At 34.6% G+C, this 22,923-nt stretch overlaps 3 protein-coding genes across 3 annotated transcripts in view; 1 reads left to right on the forward strand and 2 right to left on the reverse strand.

Moving 5' to 3' along the window:
- The window catches only part of LOC126781593 (phosphatidylcholine:ceramide cholinephosphotransferase 2-like), an 83,611-nt gene that overhangs the window by 48,593 nt on the left and 12,095 nt on the right, over window positions 1-22,923 (forward strand). The gene's annotated exons all lie outside the window — the stretch shown is intronic.
- The window catches only part of LOC126781583 (spondin-1), a 232,186-nt gene that overhangs the window by 18,015 nt on the left and 191,248 nt on the right, over window positions 1-22,923 (reverse strand). The gene's annotated exons all lie outside the window — the stretch shown is intronic.
- Window positions 1,340-22,923, reverse strand: part of LOC126781605 (uncharacterized protein KIAA0930 homolog) — a 36,751-nt gene continuing 15,167 nt past the window's right edge. Inside the window, exons 5-10 of the mRNA XM_050506524.1 lie at window positions 16,350-16,490; window positions 9,320-9,445; window positions 8,983-9,114; window positions 7,298-7,451; window positions 5,016-5,165; window positions 1,340-4,844 (exon numbers count right to left, since the gene is read on the reverse strand). Coding sequence (XP_050362481.1) covers window positions 4,804-4,844; window positions 5,016-5,165; window positions 7,298-7,451; window positions 8,983-9,114; window positions 9,320-9,445; window positions 16,350-16,490 — 744 coding nt within the window. The 3' untranslated portion in view covers window positions 1,340-4,803. The remainder of the gene's footprint in view (window positions 4,845-5,015; window positions 5,166-7,297; window positions 7,452-8,982; window positions 9,115-9,319; window positions 9,446-16,349; window positions 16,491-22,923) is intronic.

Consider the following 22,923-nt stretch of genomic DNA (forward strand, 5'->3'; position numbering starts at 1 on the left):
AGATGATTTTCTTTGGGGTGCTATTTTAATTAATCTTAGTAAGTATTACTAATTAATATCTTGTTTGTTTCAGGTAAATATGATTCATAAAAGTAATGGATCAAAGTTGATGAAATCATAAAACAAAAGGTAAAGATATTCATTTGTTAATTGTTAATTACTTTCGAATATTTGTCACTGAATAGCTATTAGTAAAGTAGCAGTCTCTGAATATCCTATTGCTGGGCCAATATCTCCTCTTTAAGAGAACTTTGTACTGTCTTGTTAGTGACCACCCAGTCATCACACATTGTACCGCTAAATAGCAAAATACTTAGTATTGTTGTATTCGGTTTGGTTCGGTAGGTGAGTCAGTGTAACTACAGGAACAAGGGACATACCATCTTAGCTTCTGAAAATTTAGTGACAATGTCTATTAATGATCACTTAACATCACATTGATTATTTGCCAGTGTTATTATTTGTATTTGTAATTAAAAATAAAATGGTTCGAAGCTCATTACACCACACTGATCCGTGGCGGTTGATGGATACACATGTGGCAAAATGTTATCCGACACATTCAAGTTTCCTCGCGATGTTGTCCTTCACACTTGCGAAGAACGAAACGAATATTGGACACAAATAAAAACCATAAACCATAAAAACTGCTTGCCTGAATTTAAATATGCAATCTTCGGTTTGTATTAACGTTTTCTGCGCACTGGACCATCTTGGGTTCTATAATCATTTTATCGTTTATGATCTTGACAAGGATGAATTTAAAGGTGCAAAAGAGTTCTAGGAGCACAAAAAGCTAACACTTAACACCGATACATTAAAAAGGTTGAACGAAAAACCTACACACACAATACGTAATCTCATCTCTTCGCATTCTAGTCCAATCATCTCCATAGTTAAAGAGAAACAATAAAATATAAAACCTTACTGGCAAAACAATTAATTAAAACAAGTGTGTTTATGAGATTATAATTTTATTGATCAAATCATAAAAAAGTCTTTAAAATAAATTCACAGATCACTCTGAATTACAATACCCACACAAACATCACACACCGAATACAGAATAGTTTCTTAGTCTATCGCACAATATAAAAAATATATATAATGTTATGAAAAAAACTCCGCAGAATGTAGAAATGAAAATTTAAGAACGGCGCCATTTTTATTTTGAATTACCACAGATAATTAAATGTGCCACTCAAATTAATTTATAAAAAATAACGTATTATTATTATTATTTAGCTTGTACAGAATAACTGATAAAACAAAAAAATAAACTTTTCTTGTGAAACGTTATTAATATCAGATAAATATTTAATTTATTTTTAAGGCCATTTATTTGACATTCTGAGTTTTTAATTATAAAAGTTATATTATTGTTTAATTCCACTTACTGAACTTTCATATTTCTTGTCAGATCTATTGGAGCAAGTAATTGGAATTATTTATATGTTTAAAATATATAAAATTAAATGACATATGTATATTACATTACTGTCATCGTCACAAGTTATATATATTCATTTAAAATAACTTAGGCCAAGTGTTATCAAACTATTGTCTCACTAATATAAAAAAAAATATTTAAGCGCGCGAAAACTGACAGAAGCGAAACTTTTCTGCGGCAGAAAAGTTTACATAACGTTACACTCGATTTCGACCTCATGAAATCAAGAAGTTTCACTTCGAAAAAACGTATCATTAAATATCAAAGATTATTTTAAAATCACAATACAAAATTAGATAATCTAACCTAGCTAGCAACATGACATGCGTCGTGACACGGTCGCATAAGATTAAACTAAATATGACGATTACAATTATATTATAAAATTATTTAATATTCGGAATGTTATTACGACGTATAGCATATTTATTGTATCACATTCAAATACGTTTCGTTCCACGTGACGCTTGTGACGAAATTTCTCAAATATAAATAAAATATTTTTATGGTAAACATTTTGTTTAGGTACATTAATTGTATTATATTAATGCTATATTATGGCTAGATTAATGTTGCATTTCATGTCTTTAAGAAAGTAATAATAAGACGCAATTAATTTTATTGATAAATTAATAAAAACTGAGATTAATAAATATTAAACAATATGATTTATAAATACGCGTATATTTCACACTTATACGATCTTATCAGCAAGAGAGAGACGAAACGTGGAGTAGGTAACAATTACATTTATAAAACATATTAAAAAGTGTTACATTTATTTTACATATTAAATAAATAGATTATTTGTATAATTAAATAGTAATTAAGTTAAATGGTCAGTGAAATATTACATCAGCTCGACCATTACCGGTCGTTAACTCGGATTTCTAATCGTTCAATGTTATACAATAATGGGTTATATTTTGAGATTAAATATTTAAGTCGTTATCATAACATCAAGTAAAAATAGACTATCCGAAATAGAACATTTAAAAAATGTACGCAAGGAACTATTAAAAAAAACCTGGCATCTAATTAGCTTCGAACTTTCTAATGTCAGATTATAGATAAAATTTTAATTGTTAAAATATTCCCTTTGTACCCGAGTCTCCATAAAAAATAGTTGGCAAGTTTTTGTTGATGACAAGAGTTTCTGTAATTAGCTTTAATTGTCAAAAAAAAATGCAAAACAAATGTGTGAAAATTGTGTTTCCGTATAGGCGGTAAACATCAATGGAATACGGAGGTAGCATGCATTGCTCTGTGTTGTATGTATGCTTTTGCTAGTTAAGACGTTTAATAATTAAAATCGCAAAAAAAATACAAGATAACTTTCTGAAGAATTGCAAACATTTGCAGACGCAGAAATTAAAAAATAATTTACTGGTAATGCGCCTGTAGGAACCACGACGATGATGACATGATTTTTCATGACTTAAATTTGAAAAAAATCTCACTAAGGCGTAGCATTTAAACTATAAAAGCAATATAAGAACATATCATATCTATTTTAAATTATATTACATTTTGTACAAATTGTATTGAGACAAACTGTTATAAATATTATATGGTAGTATATAACTTAAAAATCGCTTTTTTGATTTCTACATTATTCGTTAGCGATTACAATTGATACAAAAATAAAATTTAAAACGCATACTTATTCAACTAATAAATATTTTTAAAACGTGACTTAGGGAAGACTAGTATTTATTTGATTTTTTTTATGACAATAATAAATAAACGAATTACAGTGATGGTCATATAATTAAGAATGTTTATTGATTTACAATTCATTTTCCAAATAAAAACCCATAGTATTAGTATTTCATTTTTTAGTAAATACTTAATAAGCAGATTTTTTTCTTTTCCGCTAGAACACTTTTCCGCTATCGGTATCGGTTAATTTTTCACGCCATTGATTGCTGTAAAATCTGAAGCGTATAATTTCCAAAACACGAGGAAAAAATTTATTCAATCCAATAGATAAGGTAATATAAATATTCGCGCGTGCAACTGTTCATACAAAATAATAGCAGACCATCTGAAATACTAAAAACTATGACCTTCTATTCTGTTCAAATATTTGACAATCTACTAGGCAGTCACATTGAATTGACATCATTTGAAGGCTTTTGAAGAAAAGAAAAGTCATTCGACAGCATCGCGTATTTTCAAACAATTTATCAATCGTTCTTTATTTTTTCTGACTTCATTTGTTGCTAATAAAAATTAATAAACGTTAATAAAAATGTCTTTTTATATATTTTTAAGGGGCCTTTCTAAGCAGCCTATATGTCGGCCCCAACGTTACACGCTAAATTAAAACAAAAAGGCTCAAAAACTAAGACTAATTCAGTTTGAGAGACTCACTAACAAATTCATACACTTTAATTGTCGAAATACTCGAAGTTTTACTAAGAACAGAATTAAAAACACTAATATTCATAAAATTTAAATTTAGTTCATATTTTAGTGTTTCTCTCAAATTGTGGTTACGAACAACATGCCAATTACAACATTACATTTATATATATTTCATCATTTTATATAATGAATTATAAAAAAAACGTTGTTAATTGATCATTATATGGCCACCACTGTTTTGCATGAATGTATACACGTATGGAAGTTTGCTTTTTAAATTAAGAGATATCAACAACAAACTAATGTCTTACCTTCTTTGTATTTTTTGGTAAAAAATAGTGATTTATAAAGGGCAACTCGTCTTTGAACGCGGATATAGTTTTCAAATGGTCACTGACTTTATATATGTAACAAGGGTTTCAGATCTCCAATATGTAATCCAAGGGTCCTACCGAGACGAAAGACAAGTTTAAAACGAGGAATTGATTGCAACATACATATCGCGAGCTACGTGTTCGTGTGCTACGTGCTCGCGTGCTACGTGCTCGCGTGCTACGTGCTCGCGTGCTACGTGCTCGCGTGCTACGTGCTCGTGTGCTACGTGCTGGCGTGCTCACGACGGCCAGACTATACGCCAGTGTCGGTGGTGTTGTTCAATAATTGTATCACACATTTACGTTATACGGTATAATATTGATACTGTTTTCTATTATTCATTTTAGATGGTTCCTCGAGAAATACATTCGGCGCTTGTCATATATATTGACGACTATTTATTTCGTTATACTTTAACAAAAATATATTTAAAAGGATAAAAGTTCGCTAAAAGTTAATGCACTTTGTTAATGTATCTAAGATATTATTTGACTTAATTCTTGGATGACTAGTACGAGAACGTCCTCGCATACTGTGGCGGCTGTTACGTTTGTAAATATAAGTTCGCACAAAATGCGGAGAGGGCGGAAGACCCCGGGAGTCTCCTCTCAGAAGGTCAGGATCGGCTCCTCGCGATGATCAAGAATATCTGAAATAAGATCACATAATCAATTACAAAAGTGTCAACCATTATGAAATTATTAAAAACGAATTTCATTTGAGTAAGGTCTCACTGATATACAAGATCATTTCAGCTACCATGTAACATACGGTTAAGGACGAGTGTAAGCGGTCCGGAGCTTCCGTAGAGAGCACTCACCCTTAGCGATGCTCCACCACGGCAGTGTGACGTAGGTGAGAAAGGCGTTGAGCGGCGCGGACTGCGCGCGTCGGCCTTCCTTCCACAGGTGGAACGTCTGCGTGAACCCGCGCATCGCCCACAGCGGGTTGTATGCGCCATCGTCGAGCTCTGCGCGAACGAGGCGAATGTTACGTTCATTGCGAAATTTATCAATCACAAGTAATTAATCTATAACGAAATGACGGTGTCGGAGGCGAAGCCGCCTTTCTCGGCGATAGAACAGACTGTCAATAGTCTCGGACCGGGAACCGAAAGGGCCTATAGAAGTCCGCATCCGGCGCGTACCGGAGATCTTGCGGCGCGGCACGTCACACCAGTAGTAGATGTCGGTGCCGTCGGGCGTCGTGCGGCGCGGCGGCAGCGGCGCGTTGCGGAACAGCACGGCCGCCACCCCGCGCCGCCGCGGCAGCGTCACGTACGCGCGCGCGCCCGCGCTCCACGCGCCGCCCGCGCCGCCCGGGCCGCCCGCCTCGCCCGCGCCCCGCGGCCCGCCCGTCGGCTCGCTCGGCAGCTCCTCCTCGCCGCGCACCGTCACGCCGGCCAGGCGCTCGTGCAGCGCGCGCGGCGGCGCGGGCGAGGCGCGTCCGTCCAGGCAGCACGCGTCGCAGGCGAGCTCGCACTCGGCGTCGGCGGGCGGGACGGAGTGCGGGGCGGCGGGCGCGGCCGGGGCGCGGCGCGGTCGCGCAAGGTGTAGGGGCCGCAGCGGGGGCGGCTGCGGCGTGACGCGGGCGGGGCGGCGGCGCGGGGACACGGTGTGCAGGCACGCGGGCGACAGGTCGGGCGGCGCGCGGCGGTACACGTCGCGCATGTCGCCGGGCACGCCCGCTGCGCCGCCCGCGCAACAGCCGCGCCAGCGCACCGAGGAAGCCCGCCGCCCTACGGACGCACAGCACTACTCGTTAACCCGTGGGATCGTATTCGATATTTCAAATCGCAACATGCTACTGTGATCGTCTCAAAGCTTTCGTACAACCGAGCGTACGACTCGTGGTCGCTGTGGAATCATACCGAGCGCCACATTTTTTATTGTCTATTTGTTGCGTACTGATGAGTTTCATTCGTAGCGTAATGAGCTGAATGATACATATTTCGATCATAGCTGACTAAACTGATGCATTTATCGGAATATGTGTAAACTCGAGCGATAGTGAATACGGGCGTGCCAATTTCTGTCCGGGCTAGCGGGCTTCCTGCGGGCGGGCAAAAAGGCTCTCTACGCCGAGAGAGCAATTACGAATACTCTTACTTAATTAACCCGTGAATGTTCATAATATTATTACTAACCAGTCTGGTTTTACTTACGGTATTTATCGAGAAATGCTCGACAAAAGAATTGCATGATTTCAACGAGTTGCATCAGCGGCGGGCCATAATCGACTGCGTGATATATGGTTACAAAAATGGTCCGATCTCATCAAAACAAATCGAGCATTCTTTGATAAATAACGTAAGTGAAACCAGAAATAGTTAATAATAATAGCAGTATACCAACCCTCAACTTTTAAATAAAATTGCAGCGACGAAGATACACTGTCAATTAAGCCTCGCTTGCGTAAGCACGCAATTTTGGTTGTGGTGAGCCGTCGAACTTACGCATACGCCATGTTCCTCAGATCAAGCAGAAAGCGATCACGACAACAAAAACAAGTAAATGGAAGCGTCTTATGTGACAGGGCTCTTTGAGGCATGTCATACTAATATGATCGGTCGATGAAATTAAATGAGAAATATAAATGCACTCAAAATGAAATGATTCTCCCCGCGGATAATCATAAAAGCTTTAGGTTTACGAAAGTTTTATGTCGGATCAAGCGATCATAATGCTAGTTTTTTCATGTGTGTTTTTTTTCTATTCAAAATGCTATCTTCTTTTAAATTAAATAATTTCTGCTGTTGGGTGTCGGATACAAATAGTGATTAGCATATTATACACGGTGGTTGCATAAGCTAGTATCAAAGACTCGTAGCCTGAAGCGTAATCTAAGTATAACGACACTGCATATAAGGCACTTTGCTATTTGCTACAGAAGTAATGCAAAGGAATAAAATAAAATAAATGTCATTGATTAAAATAATAAAAGATAAATAAAATTAAAACGTAATATACCGTTCACCTCTTATTATATCACGCGCACACGCTTGTCCATAGTGCACTGACTTTTTTATAGAACGAGTCTTTAATACTGTTATACCTACTGTTCGAAATGATTCGAGCTAGGTAATACAAGTGTCCCACTCACCGTCACGCAGGTCGCCTGCCTCGACCTCCGCCAAACCATGCGAGAGTGAATCGAGTCCCTCGTTTTCCGAGCGACTCTTATCGTCGCGCTCGCGCGCTCGCCACCCGCCGCGAACAAACGTCGTTATGTTCGCGCTCGGGTCACTCAGGCGACGCTGGAATTCGTTGTAGGGCTTCGGTTATTATAATCGTCACATTAGGTCTGTCTAGAATAATCGCTATTCTACATTTCAATTCAGGCCATATATTAAACCTTATATTGTGATGAATACGAGAAAATTGGTTATTGATGATAATGTGACGTCCTCTTAAACAATTACGACCACGGAGGCTATTCTCAAGGGAATCGAACAAGGACTAACTGAACAGTACATATTTGAATTATTTAAAATAAATTAAAACAATTGCGCCAACACAAGTGAACTAACTATTCCCCCGCTTTCATAATCCGATGAGACGGCAAATCCGAAACGACCATATAGATTTCAGACACATGACCAACGGCTTTACATGCTTTCTGAGGCGCGGGAGTCATAAACTCCGGGAATACAGAATCTGGGATGGTACCCAGACCTCGGATCTACGGTCTTTAAACTAGCCACTAGACAAATTTCAGGCCGGAAACATAACATAATTAAAAAAAAAAGGATTAATCTTTAACCACTATAAAACAAAAGTACAACAATTTAATTTTCATTATTTGCATTCAAAATATTAAGAAAACATTTGCATACATAAAAGTATCATAAAGAGTTAAATCATACACTTTTTATTTAAATCGTTATCTCCGATATCGTATCGTCAAATATTAGTCGATAAAAGCTTACAAAATCTTCTTTTCTTCTTCTTAAAAAATATATTATATATAGCATATGAAACAAATGATTAATTTCTCTTTGTTTCTTTACGTCCAACACTTTTGTCTAATTTACTTTTAATTATTTTAAGCGTGTTCTAACGGTAGACAGCCCAGAGAGACGTCTAACAAACAATCACGGGGCGGTTCACCCCTTACAATGGCATCTAGTGCATTCGAGTGACGGACTCTCGAGCTGCGTCACTGTGCGTTGAGCGATGCCAAATAGACCCATATACGTAATCATTGTCATGTGACTGATAATTTACTTAAAACCACACAGTTGTATCGATTCCTCATAAGCAATTGTTTTTGGGGACAGAGTACAATTAAAAGTGATATTGCGCCAAATTTATAAATAAATACAAAATAGAACTGTATCAATATAAATCTTTAAGATTTTTTTAAAACAAATGATTGAATTATACTAGAACTGAAATGTAATATATTAATATGTACTGTTTGTATGTATGAACCCGCTAGTCTTAGGAACGTTCGTCTAATGAAGTCTAATTAGGGTTAATTATTATAGGCTACATAACAGAGCTAGGAGCCTAAGGAATAACGATATATATCAACTAATTTGGCTAATATTTTATAAAAAACTTAAACGATTATAAGAAGCCCTGTTCAAATTGACTTTGTTACAAATATTTGATAATTCGAGCAACACTTATCTAGAGGAAAATTACAGTAGTTTCTACGAGAAGAAATTTAAGATATGCTTTTAAAATTTACACGCCTTGAGAATCAGACATCAGCATACCACGTAAATAGTAAGCTAAAGGTACAATGTCAAAGTATTGGATGAGTAAAGGAGGAGGCATCACCTGGTTCCGATAGAGGAACAGCTCGTCGGGGTCGTCGTCCTCCCAGTCGCTGTCCCACAGCTCGGCAGCCGTGAGTCCGGGCTCCGAGCTTGGCGTGTGGGCACCACACGAGCGCGGCCGCGACACCGCCACCTGCGTGAGTGTGAGCCTTACTATGATACATACATGTATTACATTAATACTTAATGGTATATTGGTTGTGGTGCCTGTACCCTGGACCATGATATTAACTTTAATGGAATTTTCATCGGAAATGATTTTACTATATTAAGTATTTTCTATAATGTCGCATAGCAAACGATATAAGAAATTAATATAAATCAAAATTGTTAGTAACCTCAGCGTGGCCCTTCCCCCCCGGCCCCTTCATGCGCACGAACTCGCAGCGCGCCGCTGCGCCCGCTCCGCGTCCCAGCAGACCGAACGACATGCGCTGCGCCACCTTCGTCGACAATGATGATTGCTGTCGATGAACGAGCATATTACACACAAATGAATATGAACACATCGGAGTAACGTAACTAGCTGGAGGGCAGACCCACTTAAATGAAATATTTGATTGTAAATAAACTAGTATTCGCCCGCGGCTTCGCCCTCATGTTAGGGGGGCGAGTAGGTATTAGGTATATAGCCTATGTACAGCCTTGGGGTTCAAGCTTACTTCATACTAAATTTCATCAACTCGGTTCAATATGATTTAGCTGTGAAAGCGTAACATACAGACAAGAGTTACTTTCGCATTTATTTATAATATTAGTATAAATTGTTACAGAGAATATTGATATTGTGATTCTAACAAAACGCGTATCACGTAAACAATATTGGATTTTCATCTTTGTATATTCATGTATTATTTGTTATAATTAATCGATGTACAATGAAAAAAAAAGTTACCTTCTTTTAAATAAATTTGAAATCTTATAAACACACATGAATGTCAACTATTTTAATTAGGAATAAACTGTCTAACTATGAACAGTTCATTTCATACAAAAATAAACGGATAAAACGACTTAAATTAAATCATAAATGTTGGCATTCCGCATTGTTGTTAATTGGCTCGAAATAAATAAAGCCAGTGTTTAAATAATACTTCGCACTTTCTAATGACACGAAATACTTCCTCGCTGTTGTTTGCTGACTAAATAATAACGCATATAAATATGTGAATGAATCGTTTTGAACTCTAGTTCAGCCGCTCTATACCATTTGTCAAACGCCGTTATTGTTTACAGTTTCTGAGATTAGAACGTGCGTCGACTAAATTTATAAAAAAAAATATCAAAATAATCTAATTTAGAATATTTAAACAGCAATTTTTGTTATTGTTTTGTTCCGGTTTGAAGTGTGAGTGAGCCAGTGTTAATTTAAAATACGAAACAGTTACCATATAAAAATACAGATTAAAAACGGAATTCTTAATTATTTTGATCTTATAAGCATGAATTATTTCGCGGCAAAGGCGTTTTTTTTTTTTAATTTTATGGAGTTATATATTTAGATTCCTATTCACGTGTAATAGGTCGTACGTTCACGTACGAGTATGTAGTATCGTATCGTCATTTCGTACGTCTACAGGTGATCTGTAGAAGTATTATTCTCGTCTCCGTGAGCATATTTTGTCAGAAAGTTTCTAGTTCTCTTCATCTTATGACATCTATAATACTCTTTTGTTCATATGTTTAAATATATATTATTCACATATATATTTTAGCTCTGTTTTTATTTTTTTGTTGTTATATTTGTATGTATGTATATTTTTGATTATTAATTACCGCCTTCACGGATTTCTGTTTAGCCTAAAGGTCGACTGGTAGAGAATGCCTTCAGGCATTAAGTCCGGCTTTAGTTTATGCTACACATTGTGGTGGTCAAAAAAGTTTTAAAATAAATAAATATAATTTTTATTGTATACTTTTGTATATACATTTCACAAAATAACATTTCTCTACTTTTTCTTATCACTGCTGAACTTTACAAAATTAAAAATATTTGTAACACAGTGATTATTTTATAATGATTTTCCAAAATGTATGGATTGTGACGTCGTTGTATTACTAAACATTGGTTCCGAACGTGGACTAATTGTATGTTTATTTTTAAAGCGTGACATTCGACAGGAACAATGACCGAGGGCACACGGCTCGACGTCTGTAGTAAGCAGTAGTACGCCAGTTTTGTAAGCATGTGACCACCTGTCGTCCGTCCTGCCATCTGCCGTGCCATAAGTCGATCTCGACCGTTGATGATTCATCTGCCGAATGCAACGGTTTGTGAAGTAGCGTCATCATATTTTTTTGTTTACCATGTTTAACAAGATCCTTAATCTTTTACACTAGGTGAACTGTTCAGCTTCTTAATACATGTAATATTATCTAATAGTTATAATGTTCGCCTGACAGACTTCCTTGGAGATATCGCTTGCAGAAATAACTGGAGCGTGCATGTTTCAGAGCTATAAGTTATTCTTAGCAAGTATACCTGTGCATGTAAGCCTTGATATACGACACATTGTAAAGATTTTTTTCATTTTATGATGTAATGTTAACTCAATAAACTATTGCGATGGAGTCGACGGAATTCTATAAAAATGACAAAGAGGTCGCAGCTGAAGTATAGTTTAAATTGAAACAGAAATACGATTACTTTATGTTTTGTAGTATTTACAAGAGACTGTATGAAGATTTTTAAAACATAAATTCTATTTTACATTGACTGTAGAAAAAGTATAACAATTTTATGAAAACCATAAATTATAATCGCACTCAACATTTTCTTTAGTTCTTTTGTCTCGTGTTTACAAAAGATTCCCTTCGAGTAATGAGGGCATCCTAGTTCCAAGGAAAGAGAGTTCACAACGAGCCAAAGACATTTATATCGACTATCGACCCCAAGTTTGGAAGCATATTATTATAACGAGGAGTAACTTTACGCTTACAAAGAACTCGTTTGTCCTAGAAATGAACGCTTTTGGGCAATCATTTCTTCGAAAGCGTCGACAATTTTCATAGCCCTAGAAAAAACAATATTTTAAGAGCATCACAGAAATATACTTAATTTAATAAATAAAGGGCTTCGTGTAAGCCTATCTGAGACAGTAACGTCGGTTATTATAAGTACTGTAATTATAATTACTAGAGACGTAATAAATTCTATTATGTGGTTAGGGGTGCATCGCAGTTGTACGATATCATTTATATTTCTTACAACGCTGATATCTGTCAGCGACGAATCATATTGAATAGAAGCATAAGGAAAATAAATGACGAGCAAATGATTTAGGTTTAACTGAGCAGTCTGACTATGATCTGAGCTCATAATGCCTACACGTACCTTAACCCAAAATTGCGCATTAAAACCCGGGCAACACCACGTAATTTCATTTGCTTAATTTAGCTTATATTGTATCTAAAACATCGTGAATTTGTCTGAGAAAAATATATAAAAAATATATATATTACATCATTACTTTGAAACAAACATTTAGATATAAAACCGTCCTTATACACGTATTATACATATAAAATATAAATGGAATATATTATAAACGAGGTTGGAATCAAGTAATCTGGCCTTATTAATATTATTAATGCGAAAGTGAGTGTTTGTTTCACACCTAAACTACGCAAACGATCTTTATAAAATTTTGCATACACGTTGTCAGGGGTACAGAAAAGGCCATAGAATACCTAATACCCCTCCCCCTCAGACGCGAGCTATTCCGCTGGCGGAAACTAGTTTACTACAAATACTAAAATAGTCGCACCGATTATGACATCATAATATTATAACTTGTTTTGAAACCTCAACATACCTACTTAATAAATACATATCATATAACCTATGTAATATGAAAAACCCCGCAGAAATTAATACTGCAAAATATAATTGATAATATTAACTATAGAATAAAGTAAAAACCGTTCCATAATAATAATCAAATTTTAATTAAATCAACGTGAAAAAAAGCTTCAAATGACATAACAATAATATAATTGAATTTGGACGGAGCCCAACAATTATTTTTATTAAAATAATAAATTATAATTGGCTCCTGTATTTTTCATAATGTAAGTGTTAAACACCTGTAATCATGAAATCAGTCACGTGGCATAGGCGCGATGTCAGTTAACTGTCATTAATACGACCCCATCCATTACGTTCGGCGACGCGGCGACGCGACGAAAACTTGTTGATATCGCGCCACCCTCCTCCACCCGGACTCACCCTACGTCGGTCCCTCCTGTGACTTTAGCGACGCCAGTAGGCCATTGGGTCGACCGCGACCCCGGCTAAATAGCTCGATCTATCGTTATATCGATCTGACAGATGACAAAAAATTAGCGCATCAGAATGTTCTCAAGTCCGGTTACTATAATGAAAAAACGATTCGTTTTGCTTGCGAATAGTAGAAGTGTCTTATAATTGACGATTACATTTTTTTTAAACACCAGTATCTGTCATCTTCATACATTTATTCTACTATCCGTTATTCGTAACCTTCTGCTCAGTAAGTAGCCAGCCAATAGCTTTTGCATTACGCCTCGTACACAATTCTACTTCAACCGTTTCTTGAATAAGTAAAGTAACCAGGCTATCTATACTAACATACTTATAATATAAACGCGAAAGAAACATTGTCTGTTTGTCTGAATTTGATGAAATTTATATGAATGAACCAAGCTGGAACCGCAAGAAGGGACCAAAACTCTGTTTCTTTTTACTATTCGTTCGCTCTTTCAAAATAAACGAACCACTACACCCACAAACTTTGATACAACAATTATAATCTCCTGTCAATACAGCGGGATATTAATAGCTCATTTAAAAAAAAATACATAAGTGTCACTAATTCAATATAATTAAATAATATTAATAACACAATCAAAATTTTAATTATGTGTAATATTATTTACTAATCAATAGGGTGATTACGTGGATTCAGCTTAATTTTTGGCATTACCATTTACACGATAGAAGAGGAAGCAGGAAAACTTTATGATGTAATAAATTCAAATAAATAAAAATATTGACCCGTATTGTACGTAAGTAAAAAATACGAACGACCTACTAAGGAATCGTGTTATATCGAACAATAATACAAGAAACGACGAATTTACGTCTTTTGGTCGACTGCCTAGAATAGATTACTAATCAAAACTGTACGGAAACGTACGGAAAAGTACTACATATTTAGTGCGTTCGTGCGAGAAATACCTAAAACTACTATGCTTTAATTAGAAAAATAATTATCCATCCGGAGTAAATAATAAGCGAAGTAAGTTGGGACTTAGTCGCCGCAGATAATAATGATCAGCTCTTTTAAAGGTCCCGGCGAAATATTAAAGAGTAGGACGGGTAAATGAAGTCACTCGGACTACGCTGGCTGTGTTTTTTTCACTCCACATAAACATTAAAATATTCTCACTTTATTTCGCATCATTTTTCACTCCTCATATAGCTCGCATGTATCATATTGTCAGTAGTGGTATTTGAGTGATATCATAGATTGTGGGTGTCTTGACGTCACAAATAACTATCCTCGCTCTCTAAGGCTTACTCAAAGGTTGTAAACATCTCCTTGCATTAAGATATAATCCTAAATTACTGTACTCTTTGACGGCCATGATTCAGACAAGTAATGAAGTACTCACTGAGCGTGGGCGATGTGACGTCACGGTCATTCCACTAAGCAAGCGGGTGCGTGACAATTAATCTCACTTAATAATATAGTTATTTGATTGCTACCGTTAATTTATGTCTTATTTAAGTTTCGCTGCCAAATGACTGATATATTTACTCTTATAAACACAATGCATCATCTTTTTACAATTTCAATAGTAAAAAACAAAACATTTCATGAATTATCAGAAAACAACATCAAGAACATAATAAAAAACAATTCTTTTAATAAGCTTCAAATTGTAACTGGTTGCAATGTCTAACGATGTACTGCGTTAGTGCAAAAACATTCCTTTCTATTCAATCGCCAAGATATACATACATATTATGTACACGAGACACGGAGATAGATATAGTCGTATGTCAGTGCAAGTACGCGTAACATTCGAGAATATACATAACAATGAAGGAAACGAATGATTACACAAAAGTTAACTTATTTTGTACGTTCTTGAAATGACCAATGTTTTGACCTTGCTTAGTACGAAATGTTGTTATGCGTGAAAAAAAATATTATCACACCTGGCTATTTATTTATAGCACAATTCTCAAATATACGAGAACGCTAGATTTATACCACGGTCACAATAACAATAACTTGAAGAAGAATAGTTTTACGAAAATAAGTTCCTATAGCCTATTCCAATCGCAGGAGTAAAGATAATAAATACACAATTTTGACATTGAATTGACGCAATATGATTGGTCGAATTTCGAATAGTCATCGTTATAAACATTGTGGATTAATTTATGGAATTAACGTTGTCGGCGAAGTTGATATCGGAACTTTGGAAGTAAAATTAAAGTAAGTATTAGTATCAAGAACTGTTCGTTGTGCATAATACAGCAGATCTACAAGAAAATCAAGAGCGCATACGTAAATGTAACGTTTGTTTATCTTTCCTCCTTCGATTGTAATATGGTAAACATACATAAGTATTTAATCCCTATCATTTTAAAGCTTTTTTTTTTTAATTTGGAAGCAATCGCTCGCGATGATAGAGCAAGGTCACGACTAATGAGGTTTTCTAGACTAATTACTTCCGAGCAAACGGCCCTGGACGACGGGACGAGACGTCTTCATAAATATAATGATAAAATTACTATCATTTTTGGGTTCAAATTAACAATAATAAACCATGAATAGATTACGAGTAGGAATAAATTGTTCCACAGAGCTACGATTCAATCATCATTATCTGCGTCTAATCATTATATAATCTAATTTACCAGTAAAAGTGTAGATCTGTTGTGATACCGCTGACTGTGATAGGTTCTTGATTAATTCTTGTAACATTATGCAAAAGGATTATATCGTCGTTATCATAAATTAATAACAATACTATAATTAATATTGTTATAATTTTGCGCTTAGATATTCATTGCTGATTTAGTTCAAGCGATATCTGTCGGCAAGTCAAAAGAATTTTATATAAATGCTTAATTACTTTATAAATTAAGATAGATGTAGGACTTTTTTATGAAACAAAATATACCATAATTAATTCTTTACCATTAGTATTTTAGTTAAATTAATTTTATATACTAATATTTCTAATATGTACGTAAATATAATTATAATGTATAAAAATGTTAGGATATATGATGGTTCAACAATTTTGATAAACAAACTATCTTTTTTTGCCTGTTGTTTATATTTTAAAATGTGAGTTTTAAATACTTACCCTCGCATCATAAACTCTAGTGAGCGCATCGTAACGAATAGATCCGAGGAAGATGACGGCTTGAGCAGCGCCTCCACGACCCTTGGCCACCAACTCCACACACACCATCTCTCCATCACGGACGACTATGTCGCAGAATACCTGGACACAACAGCCGAATGTTAAACAAAAATAAACTTCGTATCAGAAATATTTACAATCAGAGAACAATACTCGCGATATCTCGGAAAATATAAATAAATTCTTACAATGCCAACAGATGACGTTCAAGCACAGAATCTTGATAAACAAAGTAAACGGAATATTGCCCTGACAGAGATATTATTTTGACGATATCTTTAACCTAATAACTTAACTTTAATATTTAAAGTATTAAGTGGAGTATTATTAATACAAACAATACTGTTAAGCTGTTCCTACCTACATTTAACGAATCTTTGAGCTATGAGAAACGAGCCTTTAGTCGTTCCTGTAAATTTTTGCGTCACTTACGAAATATTTTATCATTGGGACGCTTTTGAATTACGACTCGTAGACAATTCTACCAACCTTAAGCGATAAACTAATTGTCTTTTGAATATAGTAATCGGACGTAACTGAATTGAAAATTATAAAAGATAACATCGCGATATCTGCTATTAACCTCAAATTATTCATGTTACATATCGACGTTAATCACATATCTACAACTATAAAAATAGTCAATATTCCCTCGATCATAATTACGTACCAAAAGCGTATTATTTCTCGTCATCAAAAAACAGCCAAAAGATCTATCTTATCAGACCATTTCGAGCAAATTTTTTTTTTTTTTATAGAATAGGAAGGCGGACGAGCATATGGGCCACCTGATGGTAAGTGGTCACCAAACGCCCTTAGACATTGGCATTGTAAGAAATGTTAACCATCGCTTACATCACCAATGCGCCACCAACCTTGGGAACTAAGATGTTATGTCCCTTGTGCCTGTAATTACACTGGCTCGCTCACCCTTCAAACCGGAACACAACAATACCAAGTACTGCTGTTTCGCGGTAGAATATCTGATGAGTGGGTGGTACCGACCCAGACGAGCTTGCACAAAGCTCTACCACTAATGCCAATACTTTATGTTTAAATGTTTGTTAAATCACGCTCGAATAGCTGAAATAATTCTGAAGACAATGTAATCGTTGAAATAATAAATTATTACATACTAAAATTTTACAAACACGCTGAAAAAAATCAGGTTGCTTATAGTTATTAGATATAAATATAAAAACAAAATCCGATTGTTAAATAATACAAAAGCTGTAGATATCACAGACATCGTTATAAAAATGCGCTCAATCTTTATCCGCGATAATGGCGATAACAATAATCCCTTATCTGGTGTTCTCGCATTTTTTCCAAAACAATCCACCAGATAACAAAGACGAAATAAATTACATTTTCAACGATAACTTTTGTATCTGTAATGTTGTTGCGGAAGTACTTTCATCCAATTTGGCATGTCTGAGTTAGTATTTGTTTGCGTATCGGTAGTAGTTTTTGCCCATCAATGAGCTCCACTTTCGTCCGTGATCAACAGTTAATTTTGTCTCAATTGAATAATTAGTTTTATCTTAAACGAATATTACTTTAAGCCGTAATTAAAGCGTCATATGAAAACAAATAAAACATTTTAATGTTACGTTTGATGGCGTTATATTCAAAGTGATCTTTGAACGATAAAAGGTCTTATCATAATACATTAACACCAAGGTCATACTGATTTATTTTGCGTATTTATTTATAAATTAACTTTTTAAGTATTCATATATATATATTTAAATGGATTTTGTTAAATGTTTTTTTTAATAAAATCCATTTAAATATATATATATGTATTAAAGTTTAAATACAGTTTTATTTAAGCTTCACATTAGGCCATTATTAATTCGAATGAGAACAATACGATAATCATTGTAACTAGTAAAAATATTGTATACCGGAGTAATTATCGTGTTATATATAAAATCAATCTATTTTTTGTACGAACATGGTTCTTAGAGCAATAGAATCTGACCTTTACCGAGAGAATTTCTGAAGGCTTTCTCAGCTACTTTTCAATTAGCCAGTAATTTATTGTAGCCTGGGCACTGATCTGTGGTACACTTCACAATAGCGCCTTAGGCTGTTGTGCCAGTAAACGAAAATGCCAAATTTAGGAGAAATTTTGTATAACAGGTCTAGCTGCGATGCGGTGTTAAATTATTGATATGTTTATTATTATATATTTATTTAAACACCACCAACCCGCAGCAGCGTGGTGGAATAAGCTCGAAACCTTCTCCTCAAAAGAGAGAGGAGGCCTTAGCCCAGCTGTGGGACATTAACAGGCTGTTATTGTATATCAGTTTAGACTCAGTCAAAACATTCCGTCTGTTTATTTAGCTCAGATCGTAATCGCGGTGATAAGACGCGTCGTCATTCCTTCATTTAATAATAGGAATCGGTGTGACTGCAGCGTCGACGCCACAGTGACTCACGCTCGTCTTACTCACAACCGATTTTTGGATCAAAGAATAATCGTTACTATATTCTGGGTAAAGATGGTTTGTTCACTGTGAGTAGATACCCAATGACACATTTTTTTATATGTCCCTACTAAAATTATAAATGTGAAAGTAGCTCTGTCCTGTTTGTTTGTTACCTTATCAATTAACCAATAAAATATTACATATATATAGCCTAAGACCTGAATAACAACTTAAGTATCTAAATTACGGGATCTATAATAAAAAAAAAGTTAAAGCGGAGCCACGGCGAACACCCAGTACATAATATGTATGTACGAGTACATATATTAGATGTAATGTGAATATTTTATTATATGTAAAAATAATACTTACATTTTACTTAATTTTAAATGTGTCATAAAAAAAATGTTTAAAAAACTTTTTTATTTTTATAATAAAAAATATAATATATAGAAGTCGCTCTATTTTTTATCATACTTTCTCGCTTTAATGCATGCACATTGGAATAAAATAAATACAAATTATGGAAAAGATACTCCAAAGGCACGGAGAACACGTCTGTCGAGATACGATTATCGGAAATAAAAAAATGTCTTAACAAATCGTCAAAACCAATCTGTAATCAATAATATGGACAGACAGATATACCGTCAAAGTCACAGTCGAGTGGCCAAAGAATTGAAATTTATAAATTACCTTACACGTAGTTTCTGGAGTACTTTGTTATTCAATCTGTTTTGTGTCATTAATAATGTTATTCGCTTTCCACTAGAATAAACTCCTAAGATACACTTATACATGTATGAAATAAAATCAGTACGACTTTTGTATGATAACACATACAATAGTCAAATGAAGTCGAAATCATTTTTCAATATAGAATTACACTTACTTATTGTTTATTAAGAAATCGAAAGGAGAGCCGGTGAAAGAATTTCAGCCGAATCTTAATTAAAAACAGTTAAAACAATTAACAACAGGCAAAATTTTTATTACATAACGCTTTTTTTTATTTAAATAAATTAGTAGAGGTATTTAATTCTTGTTTTTTTTTTCGGACGCATCGACAATCCAATCAGATGGCTTATTTACAATTCATGACAAAAAGTAGGTGCTTGTGACAGAATCCATTTGAATTTATTCAAATATTTTAATGTTTTTAATGGAGGTTATGTGAAAATCATTGTGCAACGATGAACGTAACATTTGCCCTGTAATTGGATTATTACTAATACAATATGATACTATAATAAGGTCAGTTTTAATGATGTTTCAATGTCACTAGGTATTTTATGTACATTTTCGCTGTCATAATAAACCGTAAAATTTAATAATTAAAAAATATTCCATAAAGATTTTCGACTATCATATTACTATGTACTTATTAGAACTTAACAAACTTAACTCCTAGGAATACTTTTAAATATTCCGAGAAATTCACAATTGTGTATTAAATGACAAATATTTACATATAATCATTTCCAGGGTTAGATGTAAATGAGTTTCGTGATGACCGATAGTTAAACATAAAATATAAAACTTCGTGAGAAATAAAGATAAACGAAAATATGGTAGCCGTGACACGATTGACTTGTCCGCAGAGCTTGGAACAAAGACATCATTGTTTCAAGCGGTTAGATACTTGGATACAAAATCAGCTATCAATAGTGAAATCTTGTTGTACAATGAAATGTGGGAAATTTCTGAACATTTTTATAACGAATTTACAATCGAAAACCTTTCAAATTGGAGTGAATCGGCATTTAATAGATTTACTCGCTCTACTGCCGACGACATTAAGACAAAAAAAATGAATGTATCGAGACAGAAGGCGTTTAGTCAATTTCGAAATAATACTCAATGAGGACCAAATAGCTAACGCAATGATTGAACTCGGGGCCTTGAACATAACGTTTAGCACGAGAACAAACATGTTTTGTTGATATTGGTACAGCCCCGCCGACTCATTAGCATACCTCGCGTTTAAGATCAACAGGTAGGCGACGATAATAGCGTTCACAAATTAGAAGCTGGAATGTATGCGATGTTTACATATTTCTTTAAAGTCCGGAAGTATTTTTTCATTAGAGCATTGCGCTGGTAGATGTCAGTAATTAGGGCGGCTGGAGCTGCTCCAAGCAATTTCGTCGCGTAATTGGCCCGGAGGGCTATGCTGTAATTACTACCGCGGCGCCAAAACGTACAATACTTCAAAATTCCAAAGAACCACGGAACATTATAGCAGTTCCAAAGCAGTGATTTTAATTTCTAGTAAATGTATTTTCCTAAAATTTTGATAGTAAATGCAAGTGTTACTCTAAATATTACAAACGCGAAAGTGAGTTTATTAATTTGTTTCACTCAACCGATCATGTTGTCAGGATTACAGAAATTACAAACCGAACACCTGAACCCACCGCCCTCTCCAAAACGGGCGAAAAGCAGTATTATTATAATTTGCATTTGATCTCGCTTCAGTTAAAGTATGTATTGTAATGTCCTGCGAACTGATGTTATTATTGACTCGTTTATTCATAGCATTTGGAAACATTACCTACTTCAAATGTACGTATAAATTATTTTATTTTTTTTTAAACTTTTCGGATTCGGCAAAAAAATTTAATGAATTAATTAAACGAGTTTGACAACAATATCGACTAGAAATAGACGGCAATAGCTAAATAAATGCTTTACTAAAACTGAGTCGAGAAGCATATATGACAATGAGAAGTACCCTTACGAGAACAGACGAAGTTCTGTCCCATTGCCTCATTGAGGTCGGAGTTCTCAACGGATACGTTTTAAATTAATACACATTGTGATCGTTAAACATTACTTAATAACGTATTTCCACTTAGAAGCGATTTACTAAACAAAATACAATAACATCGTTTGGTAAGCCCACATTCCAGTTTAAGCTAATGCTTTTAAAAATTATCATTAACTAAAGATAACGACACTAATTTGTTAATAGGAGTCGATGCAAGCTATGACAAGAGTAACAATAAACATATTATTTAAACTGATTGAGACGGAGAACTGGAAATATGACGATAATTTCTATGCGAAAAATAAATGTACATATCAACAATCCTACAGGTAAATGTGATCCTTATAACGTGTTAGACAAAGTTCAAAATGATAATGTTATTTTCTGTATACATACTCAATTTACTCAATGATTTGCAATTACAGCCGATTAAATAATATAATATACTTTAATCTTTTAACTGTAAGGTTCAATATACATTAAATCATTTGTCGTTGTCCATCAGCCATTCCCAGTTGACAAGTTAAGAGGCAATTAGGGAGCGTAACAATAAAACTCAAAGAAAGATTACATTTTGTTGATAATTTAAAGTTAAAAAATATTTAGGTAGTTTAGTAATGGAGGTTTTGTTTTTAGAATCGTCTTACCGCAAAAAAAATATATTTATAATTGTCATAACAACGATATTACAAGGAAGGAAAAAATTAAAAAATACGCTATTTATATTAAAAAAATATATATTACCGCGATTAAAAAATATTAAATCATCCTGAACACTAAAATGCAAAAACATTAAACGTATGTATGTAATATGTGATGATGTGAGCAACCTTTAGGCAACTGCACTGCATGCACTATCGATGGCATACTTAAAATAAGTCCATGATCTTGATCATACATCCACAGCGAGTAGTGAAACAGCCGCAATCAAATACAGTCACAAGGTCTCGATTTCCGCAAACTAATAGACAATTATAATACCGGTTTACGCCAGCTTAAGAATGTGTCAGGTTTTAAATATCTACATATGCGCGGCAAAAACGGTTTTCAAACCGTAACATTGAGTTTGATAAGATGATCTTAGGCTCTATTTATTTATTTCTTATCTCTAATAATTGTACATACATACTTATGTAAATCTAAAGACTATGCTTGACAGATATAAACGATGTACTCTCAATTATAAAACTCAACAAGTTTTAAGTAATGTTAGTGAAAGAGTAACAAATTTTTTTATGAATTATAGGATGGAATCAAGTAATAATGGTAGACTATATACGACTATATACACGCATTTTAAAAT

The sequence above is a fragment of the Nymphalis io genome, chromosome 4 (genome assembly GCF_905147045.1).
Source record: "Nymphalis io chromosome 4, ilAglIoxx1.1, whole genome shotgun sequence".
In the NCBI taxonomy this organism is placed as follows: Eukaryota; Metazoa; Arthropoda; class Insecta; order Lepidoptera; family Nymphalidae; genus Nymphalis; species Nymphalis io.